The sequence below is a fragment of the Tremella mesenterica genome, assembly GCF_000271645.1.
Source record: "Tremella mesenterica DSM 1558 unplaced genomic scaffold TREMEscaffold_3, whole genome shotgun sequence".
NCBI lineage: Eukaryota > Fungi > Basidiomycota > Tremellomycetes > Tremellales > Tremellaceae > Tremella > Tremella mesenterica.
Window position 1 is genome coordinate 1,033,922 of NW_006711227.1, and position 13,654 is coordinate 1,047,575.

General features: G+C 48.3%; 5 protein-coding genes across 5 annotated transcripts; 1 reads left to right on the top strand and 4 right to left on the bottom strand.

Moving 5' to 3' along the window:
- Positions 1–279: 279 nt before the first annotated feature.
- On the bottom strand, positions 280–4,440 carry TREMEDRAFT_61144 (uncharacterized protein; the record flags this gene model as incomplete). The annotated part of the gene is made up of 5 exons (XM_007003464.1): positions 280–305; positions 539–1,241; positions 1,373–3,352; positions 3,405–4,002; positions 4,073–4,440. 5 exons carry the CDS (start codon positions 4,438–4,440, stop codon positions 280–282), a joined length of 3,675 nt encoding a protein of 1,224 aa, XP_007003526.1.
- Positions 4,441–5,284: 844 nt separating this feature from the next.
- Positions 5,285–7,676, bottom strand: TREMEDRAFT_61145 (uncharacterized protein; the record flags this gene model as incomplete). The annotated part of the gene is made up of 3 exons (XM_007003465.1): positions 5,285–6,099; positions 6,529–6,568; positions 6,750–7,676. 3 exons carry the CDS (start codon positions 7,674–7,676, stop codon positions 5,285–5,287), a joined length of 1,782 nt encoding a protein of 593 aa, XP_007003527.1.
- Positions 7,677–7,917: 241 nt separating this feature from the next.
- TREMEDRAFT_68144 (uncharacterized protein) lies at positions 7,918–9,758 on the bottom strand (the record flags this gene model as incomplete). Its single annotated transcript, XM_007003633.1, has 2 exons — positions 7,918–9,299; positions 9,710–9,758. The coding sequence occupies 2 exons, from the start codon at positions 9,756–9,758 to the stop codon at positions 7,918–7,920; spliced, it is 1,431 nt and encodes a 476-aa protein (XP_007003695.1).
- Positions 9,759–9,995: 237 nt separating this feature from the next.
- On the top strand, positions 9,996–11,302 carry TREMEDRAFT_28847 (uncharacterized protein; the record flags this gene model as incomplete). Its single annotated transcript, XM_007003160.1, has 7 exons — positions 9,996–10,056; positions 10,286–10,354; positions 10,407–10,564; positions 10,698–10,884; positions 10,930–11,015; positions 11,082–11,115; positions 11,160–11,302. 7 exons carry the CDS (start codon positions 9,996–9,998, stop codon positions 11,300–11,302), a joined length of 738 nt encoding a protein of 245 aa, XP_007003222.1.
- Positions 11,303–11,398: 96 nt separating this feature from the next.
- TREMEDRAFT_68146 (uncharacterized protein) lies at positions 11,399–13,538 on the bottom strand (the record flags this gene model as incomplete). The annotated part of the gene is made up of 5 exons (XM_007003634.1): positions 11,399–11,470; positions 11,641–11,888; positions 12,104–12,702; positions 12,946–13,121; positions 13,410–13,538. 5 exons carry the CDS (start codon positions 13,536–13,538, stop codon positions 11,399–11,401), a joined length of 1,224 nt encoding a protein of 407 aa, XP_007003696.1.
- Between the last annotated feature and the right edge of the window lie 116 nt (positions 13,539–13,654).

The window sequence follows — 13,654 nt, forward strand, 5'->3', positions numbered from 1 at the left end:
CTGATTCTCCTTAGTGGGGTAAGGGTTGTCGTCATATATACTTTTCCACCAGGCAAGGGTCCTCTACCAGTCGATTGTGAGTGGCGTTCTACCGGGTTGGGCGGACTAGTATCCAATCGCATCGAATTCGATCGAGGGGGAAGCCAGGTCGTCTCATTTTTGCGTCTAGCAGCCCATCGATTCGCCGCAATCATCGTTTCAGCCATCCGTTGGTTCTCCTCAGTCCCTATCACATGTTGTTTGAAATAGATCCAGTCCGATTTGGTTCGAGGATCGGTGTTATTTACCACTACCACTTTCAGTAGCTCTTCCTTCAGGCCCTGTATGGCTGAGGCGATTTTCATGGCATCGGGTACCTTTCCAAGGTGTGTGGACCAAAGTTCAAAGTTGGCAAAATACTCGGCGGCCGTATCCGTCTGTCTTAACTCCTGCAATTTCCTCATAGCCGTACCTGCCATGTTACTGTCTCCAAATTGAGTTCGTAAATGCTGGATGAATTTGTCGTAGCTCTCTAGCCATTCGGTCGAATTCCATATACTTGGATTGGTTATGGCCGGGGTTATAAGCATTTGAGGGGTGCCTCGAAGATACCCGTACATGAACAGGATCTTTCTGCGATCGGTGGCGTACTCTGCCCCTTTGAATTCGAAGTTCATGTGACATGCTGCAAGGAAGTTGTCCAATTCTCCTCGTTCTCCACTGAAGGTAGGTGGATCCGCACACCTGGTTCTTCCTGTTTGTTCGTTGTTGGTAAGTTTTGGCTCCAAACACGGCTTGTTTTCTTCGACTTCGATCAAACTTGCCCCTTTCGATGTGAGTATCTGTTGGTTCTGTCGGTCAGCTTTCATCGTAGCCAGTTCTTCCCTTAATGCATTTTGTTCCTTTTGTTGCATCGTCATAATGGCTAACAATTGTGACAACTGCTGCGATAATTCATTTAGCGGATCTGGGGTAGTGGTAGTAGAAGTGAGATCATGTGAAATGGTACTTCTCGAAGAACTTGTTGGTATTTCTTCCTCTGGGACCAGCCCTTGTTCCAACTCCTCTTTTCCTGGTATCATTTTCCGCGCTTTCCCTCTGGTGAGCATACAGTACTCTCCGATTCGACCCAAGGTGCGTAAGGCTGATTCTTCAACTTGTAACGGTACTGGAAACACGACGACTAGGTCGCAGGTTGGGTCGAACTCGATGGAGGTCTCGTGGAAGTCTAGGGGCTCTGGTGCTAATGGATCGTGTCTCCTCTGCAATCGATGTAGCCAAAGAATGATATTGAAGAATCAGCAAAGTTGGTACTTTGCTGATTGTACTATATACTGTCTACAGGTATCCGTGTCCTCCTCTCAGTTCCTACTGCAAGCGTCTATGTACATACTCGGACAGGTGAAAAACCGCTTTTGAGCAAACCCAGTGGGGAAATCTCGAAAAGGGAAAACCCGTCCCTACCTACTGCAGCACTGCCTCCAACTCCCGCTTTCCTCTGTCCTAATCCGTCGAACTCGATAGAGTCCTCTCGATTCGTTGTTACCCCGTAACACCACTCCTCTTGATCCGCTTGAAGGTCTGCCCGTAACTGCTCATTTCCTCCCTCCAACTGCTCTTTGAGTTCCTTCAACCGTACATTCTCCATCTCAGTCTCATTTTGCATGGCAGCGGTAATTTGCACAAACTGCAATGCCTCGCCGTTTTGCTGTTGCATTGTCAACTTAGCGGCTTCGGCCTCCGAAAGACGAGCTCGGAGAGTTTCCAATTCGGTGTTTTCCTTCTCAGCCATCTGTCTGGCCAGATCTGAACACCGCTGTTCAGCAGACTGACGAGCCTGAGCCTCCTTTTCCTTATCCCCCATTGCACTAGCGAACCTCTGGCTCATAGTCTTGAGCCCTTCCTGTGTCTCCTCCAACTGCTTTCGGATTGAAGCAATTTCGGCGTCTTTTTCGGCGGTGACTCGGGCAACAGCATGATCTCTTTCCTCATTCTTATCAATCTGCTCTTTGTACAGCCGGTCCAGTGTCTTTACCTCTCCTTGAGCCACATCTCTTTCAGAAACCACCGAGTCATACCGCGCTTTGAATTCGCTCCATGTCCCATTGATAGCTCTCACACCCGAAAGTGATTGTGTGACACTTTCGGAGTAGGCTTGATGCCGTCCTCGGTTGATTTCTCGGTAATAGTCTATCATTTCGGAAACTTGAGCGACCATTCGGGAAGAGAATTGCTCCTCAAACTGAGCCTGAGTCTCTTGAAACTCACTCATACGATGCAGACACTGTTCAACTTCGGGCATGGTAGACGGTGGAGCTGGGATGTAAGGGACAACCTTTTCGGGTACAGGCTGGTCCAAAGAAGGGACAGTGGGCCTTTCGGTCCGAAATTCGGGCTGGAGTGGTGGGTTCATTTGAGGGAGTTTACTGACCACATTGACCGAAGTGACAGGAATGGAGGGTATCTGACCTGGCAAAGCTGTGGGACCAGAGCCAACGAATTCTGAGTGAGAACGAAGGAGAGAAGTGGGAGGTGGAGTCTGAGGGGGGGCCGATTGGGAAGCAAAGATTGGAGGAACTATGGGTTTCGGAGCCATCGTGGGTTTCGGAACATTGGTCGATGGGTTCGGACCAGGATGACTCTGCACACCTGATCGATCCAGGCCCTTCTGCTGTAGCCACTGCTTTACCGCTGCAAACGTGTGTAGTGAGGTAGGTAGTGGGGAGATTTGGGGAGGGCCAGAGACGAGAGAAGAAGACCCAGGTTGAAGGTTTGGAGGAGGGCCTGCTTTCGGAGCAGGGGAGGGGCTGGGGAAGGGGGCGGGTGTGACACTTTTAGCTTTGTGAGGCGAAGGGATTGTTGGTGATTCTTGCAATGTAACACCCAAAATGGTCTGTGTTTGTGCTATAAATGGGTCTAGAGCAGAGGGAACGGGTTGTTGTCGAAGAGATACGGCAGGAGAAGGAACAGGACCAACAGGGGACATTGTGGGCACCTTTTCGGAGGTAAGATCCATTTCGGGCTGGGGAGGACCTTGTTCAACGGAGAACGGCCGAGCCCGTTTCGGTTCGGGCTGGGACTCTTCTACATCCTCCAGGGCACGCTTGTTCACAGGAGGATGAACAGGACTACTTCGGACAAGTATGGGAGAAACCCCAGCTGGCAAACCTGCAGAGAAAACGGGGGGGGCGGTTTCGGAGGGTTCCTTTTCGGGAACAACATCGGCAAATTTTGGAGGGCGGGGAGGGAATCGTGGCCTCTCATTTCGGGCTGTAGATTGTTCCGGTTGAGGTCTTTCTTCCCCATCATCTTGACCCAAGCTGGAATCTTGAACAAGAATAGGACCAGCTGGAGAAGACAGTTCTGTTTCTCCCTAAAAGTCAGCTGCTGAGACTTGCTTTCGGTTCGGAACTTAGAAAACTCACCTCCGAACGAGGTTGCTCTCTAGCAGACGTAGGCGCTTCGGTGAGAGGTTTTGGAGAAGGTCTGACAACCCATTTCGGACGGGGTTTTGCCGCATCCCCAGCTGCGACAGTGCCTCCCCTAGCAGTCCTACGCTTGTCCTTCGGTCCTACCGGTTCCTGCAGTGGCGCATTTGAGAACCCAATCGCCGTGGAAGTTGCAGGGGGTGCTTTTTCTTTTCCCTTTCCTTTTCCTTTTTCGGGAGGGGGGGGAGAAACCGATTTCTTGGGAGCCGAAGCTCTTGTAGAGCGTGTTGTGGTGGCTGGCCGGCGAGGTTTCGGAGGGGAGGGATGTCGTGAATGTTCAGAGTCCGATGAGTCCGAATCAGAATCCGAGCTGTCCTCAGGCTTGTCCTGACCTTGTGATGACTTTTTCGGCCGTTTTTCACTTTCGGAGGACTCTTCGACAAGGAAATTGGTCGGCTTGCCCTTGAGGGAGCAGGTGAGAGGGGGCTTTGTGGAGTTATAACAGTGGACACAGACACGAAACTTTCCTTCGTCCCAACGGTTGAGAAACACTGGTCGACCATCAGGTACATTGACACATTTCACTTCGGGATGCCTGAGATCAGCATTGAGTTTCGTTAATTTCACCCGAATTCGAGAGCCATATTTGACAAACAAATACTCACGTGTAATTGAAAGCCGAAACACAAAACTGGACATGACAGTTTGGCTTCGTCGCCGACTCATCCGCCGAATAGCATCGTGACCCTCTAGTAATCGCCCGAATACCCTCTTCCTTCATTTGTTTCGGGGTAGCTTCCCGAAGTCCTAGCTTTTCAGCATGCTGGGGAAGATACTTCGGCTCTGCATGCCACCAGGGTTGGAGGTAAAACCCTATCTCAGCTTGAAAAGAACGAAGTGATTTCTCATTCTTCCAAATGGGGTGTTGTGGCTGAAGATATTTTTGGAAATGAACATGGTCGGGGTGTAATTTGTAACCCTTCGGAGGGTTTACAGTGGATTTATCTGTTTTTGGGTCGAAGGGGTTCGGCATTTTGAGAAAGAGGTCAAAGAGGTCAGAGAGATTGGGAGGAAGGGGGAGTGGGAAGACTCTAATTTTGATGATAAGATAATTCGGACGAGCCAAGGGGGAAGGTGAGATGAAGCACACAGATGCAGAATGAGCAGTGAGATCAGTTGAGAGTGAGCAGTGGAGAGCAGATGAAAAACGGTGGCTAATGTAAGCTGGAAAAAGAGAAGATGCTGAAGAGAAGTGAAGTGAAGTGAAGTGAAGAGAAGAAGTGAATTCAAGGAATGAAAAAGGGGGAAAATCGCGTCAGCCCGTGTTAGTACTTAGTAGAAGTTCAACCAACCCCATCACCATCAGAAACATGTCAACATGATGGATCCTTGCAAGGATTTTGTGCATTCAATACCATGCATGTGTTAACATGAATATAAAGATACACGCATAGAATCAGGTATCCACTTGGGTAGATTGCTGGTCAGTAGTGAGTATGTGACTATGACCGAAAGCCCCCGAATTCTGCCGAAAGGGGACCGAAAAGCAAAGTGTGATTTCGGGTTCGGGACATTGCCCCTTCCCCTGGGGTCAATACTCCGAAAGATGTTCCGAAAATGGTATGAATAGACTCAGAAGGTGTCAGGCATTCCAATGATATCAGAAAAGCCACGGAAAGATGATTTTTTTATAGTGAAGGGATTTGGGTCAGTAGTGACGGGATATGGGAGTTGAACGACGTATTTTGGGAGAAAGTGGCAAAATTTCGTCGGGATTAATTCGAGTTCCGTCGGGATTATCCAGTTTTGCGCAACAACAGCGCAGGTGAAGACCAGGGTTGTTTATTTGATCCCCCCATACATGCCATACACCGTTCTCACTCTGACGGTCTGCTGCATGCTTCGTCCAGTAGCTCGCTCCATGTGAGCCCGTTTATAAGAGAAGGCCTTGAGGGTTCGGATATTGTCCTAACATCACTGACTTGTGGTAGACCTTGTGACCACCTCTCCCACTTGGTCAATTCGTCGTCGCTGATCCTGTCCGCAATTTTGTCATCAGCGCCAGGGCGGGGCAGAAGCTCTGAAAGGGCGCCTTCTGGGTGTTCAGATGGGAATGGAGGAGCCGAATCAGTACTGGATCTTGATGGCCCTTGACATTGGTCGGGCATGACTGACTTGTCAGTCTTATCAGTGTCATCCGATCCGGATCCTGTACCATGGAATGAAGGATGCATATCTCCCGTGTGTAAGGACAACTTGCCACGAATTCTTTCAATCACTTTACCCGATGTCAGGATTGCCTCATTCAAGGAAGTGATCACGTCTACCCTCGTGCCCGGAAGCCTTTCCAGACCCATCGCGATGATCATTCTCGAGACAAGCCTGTAGTTGGGAAGCGTCTTATTTCCACTTGCAGCTATGATAAAGTTCATCCCATCTGAGAAGGATTGTTGTCCCCTTTCCACGCTTTGCAGCATCTCCGGCCCAGGAATATCACTACCCTGTAAACGTGGAAGATCCGTACGGAAACTGGATAAATCCCCCAGCTGTGGGCATTCGCGGAACCCTTTCATGACCTCTATTATGGCAACGGCTGTATATAATGTGTGTATTTCAGCTGCACTTATCAGCTGCTCGTTCGGAAGATAATGGGTGGTAATTTTATTAGTATCGAGTGTGGAAGACATTGGTCCTATGAGATCAGTGAGTTTGATACGAGAAAGCGATAGGGGGTGATGATGATCAAGTAGAGAAACGACTAGAAAGAATAGATGCAGTCTTCAAGTTCGGAACACTGCTAGCGGCTCTTGGACTTACAAAGGACGATTTGTGAGGCGAACGCGCCAGTCCTCCATAGCATCTCCTCCTTTCCATGCCGGACTTTCAAGATTCTGCTTCTATCACTGTTGAAGTTAGCACAGCCTACTTTTCCTGAAAGGAAAGAAATGGAGGTGCGCGCTGCGAGAACTTGACAGATCAAGATGCTTCAAATCTCCAGTGAAAAAGAATATGTTAAGAGCTGGGTTAAGAGTGGATTGACAAGGACAACTTTATGGGCCTACATGTGAACCTGTTCACTTTTCTACATCACCATTGACGGCCAAACGAAGTTGTCACACACCGATCTTGTCATACTTCTTCGCCTCCGCCAACGAACTTGTCTGCACTCAAGCTCCCCGTATATCCCTCTCCCTTCTGTCCCTATCCGGACTGATGATCCCTAGAGATCGAGTTGCTCCACCTACTGCCCCGGGCCATCCATCTTGACAACACTATCGTCCACGGTCAACATGGAATGCCATGATCAATGCCGGGAGCTAGCTCCGGAGGGAGGGTGTAGACGCCGGTTGTAAATTCGGTCGGAGCGGGACGATGTGATTCAATTGATGAAAGCGGGCATGCTAAAGGAGATTCAGATGCGAGTGGAGATTGTGCTTGAACGGCACTTGTGAGATAATTTGTGTAGCGATTATAGTATTCGGCCACGGCGGTGCTTGAATCATAGTGAGAAGGCTGATAGTAGACCTGGTGGAGGCTTCGCGGGTCGAGAGTGCTGTCACTGGTGACGGAAAGGTGAGGGGTGAGACAGGAGACGAGAGGTTCAGGGGTCGATTCATTGGAGTCGCCAGCAAGAGGGGCCCAGAGTGCTAGATTATGATCCGCTGCGTCTGTACTACCCGACCTAGACAGTAGTAGTGTTTCGTGAGGGTCGTGTGCCTGGTTTGGGGATGCGGAGCATTCATTGTCATACCTTATGTTCTGATGATGTAATATATCGTGCTCACCTTTGTAATACGCTTCTAGATGTGCTTTGAAAATCAACCTTTTCAAGAGTGCCGTAGATTGGGCTAAATATGGTGACATATCTGGCAATCTCATCCCATGAATGTGAGCGCTGTCGACTAGGATCGTAGCCAAACCGAGGTTGGTGGTACACTTTGAGCATTTGATCACGTCTTTCAATTTGAAGCGAGACACGACCTCGGCGGCGTCAAATTCGCGTAGACTGAATGAAGAGACTGTCTCGGAAATGTGAGCTTCGAAGAACGTAGAAGCTGCTTGGAGGAAAGCTTCAGACGTACGCGTTATCGAGGCGACAGATTGGTCATCAGTCATCTCCTGTCTCGGTGAAATAGCTGTCGTCGATAGGTCGGTGGGCCGGACTGTACGGAGGAAGTCATCTGCAAAGGGTAGTTGGCGGATGGTATCAAGGATAAACTTGCCAGCGAGGACAATAGATGATTCCGAGTCGGTGAGAAGTTCTTGCATTGCCGAATGATCGGTACGTTGGACTGTTGAAGAGTTATATATGATAAGTGAGATGACTGCAGTGAGAATTTCTCAGTACGACGTATTCGAATAGTGAAGTAGCGCTAAATACTACTCGGCCTTGAGACGGTTAGAGTAACGTAATTCACCTACCAACGGAACACCCCCCCCTTCCGAACGAGCCCTTACTCCTGTGCTATATCACCTCACATATATAATCTGTACCATGCATATCGGCTTCCTAAGCACTTGAGACAAAAGGATTGTCTTCCATGGCATCTTCGGTCTCCTCCGGAACCGCTTTCCCTTTACCCTTCCTCTTCTTAGCGGCCCGATCTGCCTCTATTCCCTTGATCGCCTCCAGCACCTCCGTCTGAGTGAATACATGTGTCTTCATGTCCTTCACCGTTACCCCTCGCTTCTGCTTCCTTGCCAACTTCTGTGCAGCCTCCAGTTCCTTAATCTCCTTCTCCAAGATCACAACTTTAGCCTTCGCTGCCTCTCCTTCCGCCAACGCCTGCACCAAGCTTGTCACATGTTTCTTGATTGGTGTTTGTAGGATAGCTTCGTGCTGGCGCATGAATTCCGAGTTATCTAGAGCAATGGAAGTGTGGGGAGTCCGGGAAAGGGTGCGAGAGTGGTGTGGAGTAGAAGGGATAGATGGAAGCATGTTGTAAATGTCAGGAAAAGCGTGAGAAGGACTGAACGGCCACAGGCCTGTTTCTCGAAATCCGGCTTTGATATTCTTTGAAGTCATCGCTGCAGATCGTGCCAGGACCAGTCCATCAGCCCATCGACCCTTATGGACAGCACCTCGATTCTGCCGACTATACATATCCGTCTGATCACACAGGGCTTGCTTGAACGGTCCAAATACAGCCTTATCGAGTGGTTGAGTTGCATGAGATGAATGTGAAGGAAGAACGACAAGATCGATGGAATTCTGGATACAGAGGGCGATGAATCGAGCTTGTACATGGCTACCATGGCCATCAAGGATGAGAAGTCGACGTTCAAGAGGAAGACCGGAGGAGGGATCCAGGGGAAGAGGGGGTGAGGTGATGGGTATGAACACTCGTTCCAACCATTCCAGCGCCATTGTGTTGTTTGACCAGCCAGTCTTGCTTGCGCTCCATCTCCAATCCTCAGTTCCAGCGATCTGTTCGGTCGGAAGCCATCCTGAGTTCAAGCCTGCTTCTCCTCTGAAGATCACTAGCGGCGGAAGGGCAATTCCGTCCGCTGAGATACACTCAATCAAGGTCACCCACTCCTGTCTTCCAGGCATTGCTTTTGTTGCCTTCCCTCTAACCTCTCCCTTCTCAATAACCACAAGAACACGTCTCGACTGTGTTGTGCCTATTCCAAACCCTGTCTCATCCATATTGAAGACATTAGACGACTTATACTTGTGCTCCTCCATCAAAGACCCAATTTCCGCAAACCATGGAATAATATTATTGGCTTGAACCCCTTCAATCCGAGATCGGTCTATCTGACGGGTCCAAACACTATTGACACTAGGATGACGCTTTCGGAACTTGGAGATCCAGTTATGACCGAGAGGGGGAATGGGAAAGTCGGTCTCGGTTGCTTGCAGGGTGAGGCGATTCCGGCGAAGTGCTTCTGCAACCTCAACAACAAGTTTTGGTGTGAGCGGATAGCCAATGAGCGCTTCTCGTTTGATGTAGTTGACAAGCTCGAGCTCCTCTGGGGGTGTGAGTGATTGAAGATGAGCAGCAGATGTATGGCGATCACCTCTGCCATGGAGAGCTCTAGCGTTGAGAGTGGTGTGTGGAACCTGGAATTGTGTGGCAATTTGTCGAATAGAGAGTTGTTGTTCTGGCGGAAGGAGTAGCTGGGACCGAAAGGCATCAATAGCTTGCTCAATGGGTGTCTTTGACGTCTGCATGGTTGCGTATGTAGAGGTAGAAAGGAGAAATCAATGCATCATGTATAGGTGAGATGAAAAAAATTTCGATGTTCCGAAGGGGGGGGTGTTCCGTTGGTAGGTGAATCACGTTACTTGTACTGACCAATCGACGGACAAAGGTAGAACGCAGCTTTATACTTGATGTATCGCATTTCGATCGCTCGGCCGAGACTTCGAATGAGTGAGAGTAGCCTGTGAGCCCAGATTGGCAGATACGAAGAATGGGTGAATGGAGGGGATAGAGACGTCGAGTGAAGAGGTCGGAGGCCGGAGGGAAGGAAACCATGGGCTGAGCAACTTAAAGTTTAAGTTCTACCGAGTTTTCCCTTGCTTCAATCTTTGGCTTGCCCATTCATTGTTCACGATCGCAACTTTGTCTTTTCCCCAGTATGACCTCGGATGGTAGATCCAAGGTTGATTATGTCATCTTTGACATGGATGGTCTCCTCAGTGCGTCTCCTCTCTTTCCAATACCTACCCGATTTCGCTGACGGGGTAGTGTGAGCGATGCTCTACTGTACCTCTCCTTTCTCTCGCTGACGACTGAATTGTGCAGAGATACCGAAGTAAGTTCAACTTCTTCGAATACTCGTACAAGCTTATTCTCTCCAGCGTATATACACAGAAGTGACCAGTACGTATCTGTGTCGACGGTCAGAAAGATCGAGCTGAGAAGTAGACATCCTTTTGGCCAAATATGGGTATGGACAAATAACATGGGGAATGAAAGCTGGTCAAATGGGTATGCGTGAGTTACCCAGCTTTCTATTCTGATCATGATGATCATACTGATGCGATAGCTGCCTTACCTGCTACCAAACATTTATTCTCTTTCTTCCCCGGTTTGGAGGAGAAAATCACCCCTCAGGAATTCATAGATGAGAGGAATGCCATTCAAGAGTTGAAGTTTCGGGGAGCCAAACCGATGCCTGGAGCTCTTTCACTCGTGCAAGGTCTGGTGAGTTCCATCCGTCACATTGCAATTCTTCCTGTCCGGTCCTTTTTCCTGGGAGGATAGGTCTTTCTTTTTTTTCAGGCGTACAGAGAAAGAATATTTCGACGGCAGAATTTGGTCGTCGAGCTAACATCAGCACGAAGCAGGTGTCCCAATAGCCATAGCGACCGGTTCTAACCTTCTCAACTTTCAATTCAAAACATCTCATCTTCCTGAACTCTTTTCCCTCTTTCACGCAGATAAGATTATCAGCGCCGATTCTGCACACGTCAAGAGGGGTAAACCTTTTCCTGACATATACCTCGCTGCAGCTCGTAGTTTAGGTATGTCCCTATTCAAGTCTCACACTCAAGACTGACTAAATACAGGCCGCGATGTTGGAGACGCAGAGGAATGTACACCTGAACAAGCAGCGGAAAGAGGTAGGGGATTGGTGTTTGAGGATGCTGTTCCTGTGAGTTGTCTTCTTGGCTTTGTTCGTCTCCGTGCAAGGTGTATTGTGTTCATGACTGATTTATAGGGGGTGAAAGCAGGTGTGGCAGCGGGTATGAACGGTCAGTCGGAGGATGTCACTGAGTGGGGTTTGACTGATTTGAAGTGGTCTGGGTCCCTGATTCCAATTTACGTGCTTTGGCGCCGGATGAGACATATGGTGCGGCTCAAATCTTAGGTTCTTTGGAAGAATTTAAGCCGTCTCAATGGGGTTTACCTTATAAGACCGTACGCTTCTTCTTTTTCTGAAGTGATGCGTACTGATGCCCAGTCTGAATGAGGAAAGAGATAGATGATAGATGCAACAAAATTCATGGCAAATACAATATCAACTCATCTGCCTACTTATCCATCTATCGCAGGATCCACTCCGCGAGCTTTGGCAGCTGCTTCTCCTGCTAAACGTATCTCCCAAGTCTGCCCATCAGCCTTGACCTCGACTCCAATGGATAGCGCCACACGTCACCTAATCTCGAGCGGGCGACGGAAGAAGAAAAGCGCTGACCATGAGACAGTGGAAAGAGGAGGAGGTCAAGCAAAAGTCGAAGTGAAGAGAGGAACGTGACTCCGGACGAGAAGACACTGACCATCTTATACGACTCCATAGCATCTTCATAAGTCGACAAAATAGCCGATTTCGGACCAGTACCCTCGATGGCATCGACCACAGCTGCGACCTCTGTATAATAACAATCATCATTCGCAAAAACAGTAGCTACCTCTGCATTTGTACCTGGTCGACGTACATGAAGAGTGGGGTTGGTTCCGTATATGTCGGTGAGACGCATGAGCCATCCATCGGCAAGGACGACGACTTCGCAATCGTAATCACCATCTACATCTGTCAGTCGTTGTCGGCTATTTCTTCTCTTTCGTCTGACCCCTCTCCTTCCTTTCTTGGACTTTCTTACATCTTCAACGCCGCTGATCTCTTGTTCGTGTTCATCAGTGAATCCCATCGTTCAATAAAGGGTAGGGTATACCATGAGGAGGAAGAGAGTTAGGGTAGGGAGTATATTGTGAAGAAGGGAAGATAGCAGGTGAACTCACCATGTAAAACACATCCATGAAGAAAACTACCCAACCCTCCATTCTTATATCTCCAAGTAGCATGTGTCATCCTCGGTATCCTCTGATCAGGTTCCACTATTTTCTTCTCATCAAACTTGATTTCACTTAAATACCCAGCAGGATCAGTAGGTTCGATAGTATTCACATGTAAAGTTTCCTCTTGAACTTTCGGAGCTAAATATCTAACCAAATCCACTAAATGAGTACCTTGTCCTACAATTGGACCTAATTCTAAACGTTTATCCCAATAATTTCTGGTGGCACCTTCCCCAGCGGCGGATTGATATGCCATGAGAAACCTAGAATTTGTAGCCATGATATTGAGTTTGTTTACAGCTATGAGACGTTTCATCTCTTTGACAGCTTGGAGATAACGTAACATGTATCCGACGGAAGTTATGGTGTTAGCTTTCTCTAGAGATTGAGCTACTGATTCGACTTGAGAGAAATCATCGGCTGAAATTGGTTTTTCGATCAATAGACCGATTTGTGGGAATTGATGGATGAGTTGAAGTTCTGTATCACGACCAGTACGAGTGGAACCTCTTGCGAAAGCTTGAATACCTACAACTGCGAGTCTGACATTAGGTCTGACCCTCCTCTTTTTTACTTAGCTCATCCTTGCTTGATCTTATGGCAAATTAGGTATAGCTCAGATAGGAGTTTTATTCGAGTCGTTGAGCCGACTGTTGTTCTACCACATGAAGGGTGAGGGAGAATGTGACGTTATCAAGGTGGAAAGAGATAACGAGAGGAGACGTTTCTGAAGAGATAGAGGAAGACATCGGTGACATTGGTCATGGAAAAATACGAAAACTTACTGAGGTGAAGAATCCCCTCGTAAAGTCGCCCCAGCTTCTTGAATACTAGAAAACACTTTGGTATCCTTATATCCCCCACGAGCAGTTTCATCAGCTCTTTTGATAGATAAAACTCTATCTGCTCGCAAAGGATCACGTTCGACTATACCGACTACATGAGTCTCCGACCGAGGTGTCTTTCAAGTCGTTTGGACTAGAAGTGAGCTTTGCGTTTTTACACTTTCACTTCATCTGTGATTGATAGTATCGTCCTCTCTTCATGTGCTATCTTCCTCTCTTTATCCAAGATCTTCCTTCGATGTGAGAGTGAGTAGACCGCTCCATAGTTTCCACTTTAAATTGATAGTCCTTCTGTTCTTGTAGAGGGAACCGAAGCATGTTCTGATGCGGAAGGGGGAACAGTGGAAGAGCAGGAGAGACCGGTGAGAGATGAGAGTAATGAAGGAAAGAGAAATGACACGAACATGATCCCATGGTCCTTCCGGTGTCCCAAAATTGACAGGACCAGCACCTATCATCAACACATTGAAAGGTCTTCCTGCACTTGACGTCAATCGGGAAGCTGCGAATCTTCGAATAGGTGAGAAAAACATGATACCCCTTTCCGAACTCTTTTCGATGTCCGCGAGCCTTTGTGAAATGGTGGTCAGTGAGAGATCGTAGATGAGGATATAATGATCGTATCTAGATCTGAAGCAGTAGATGCATG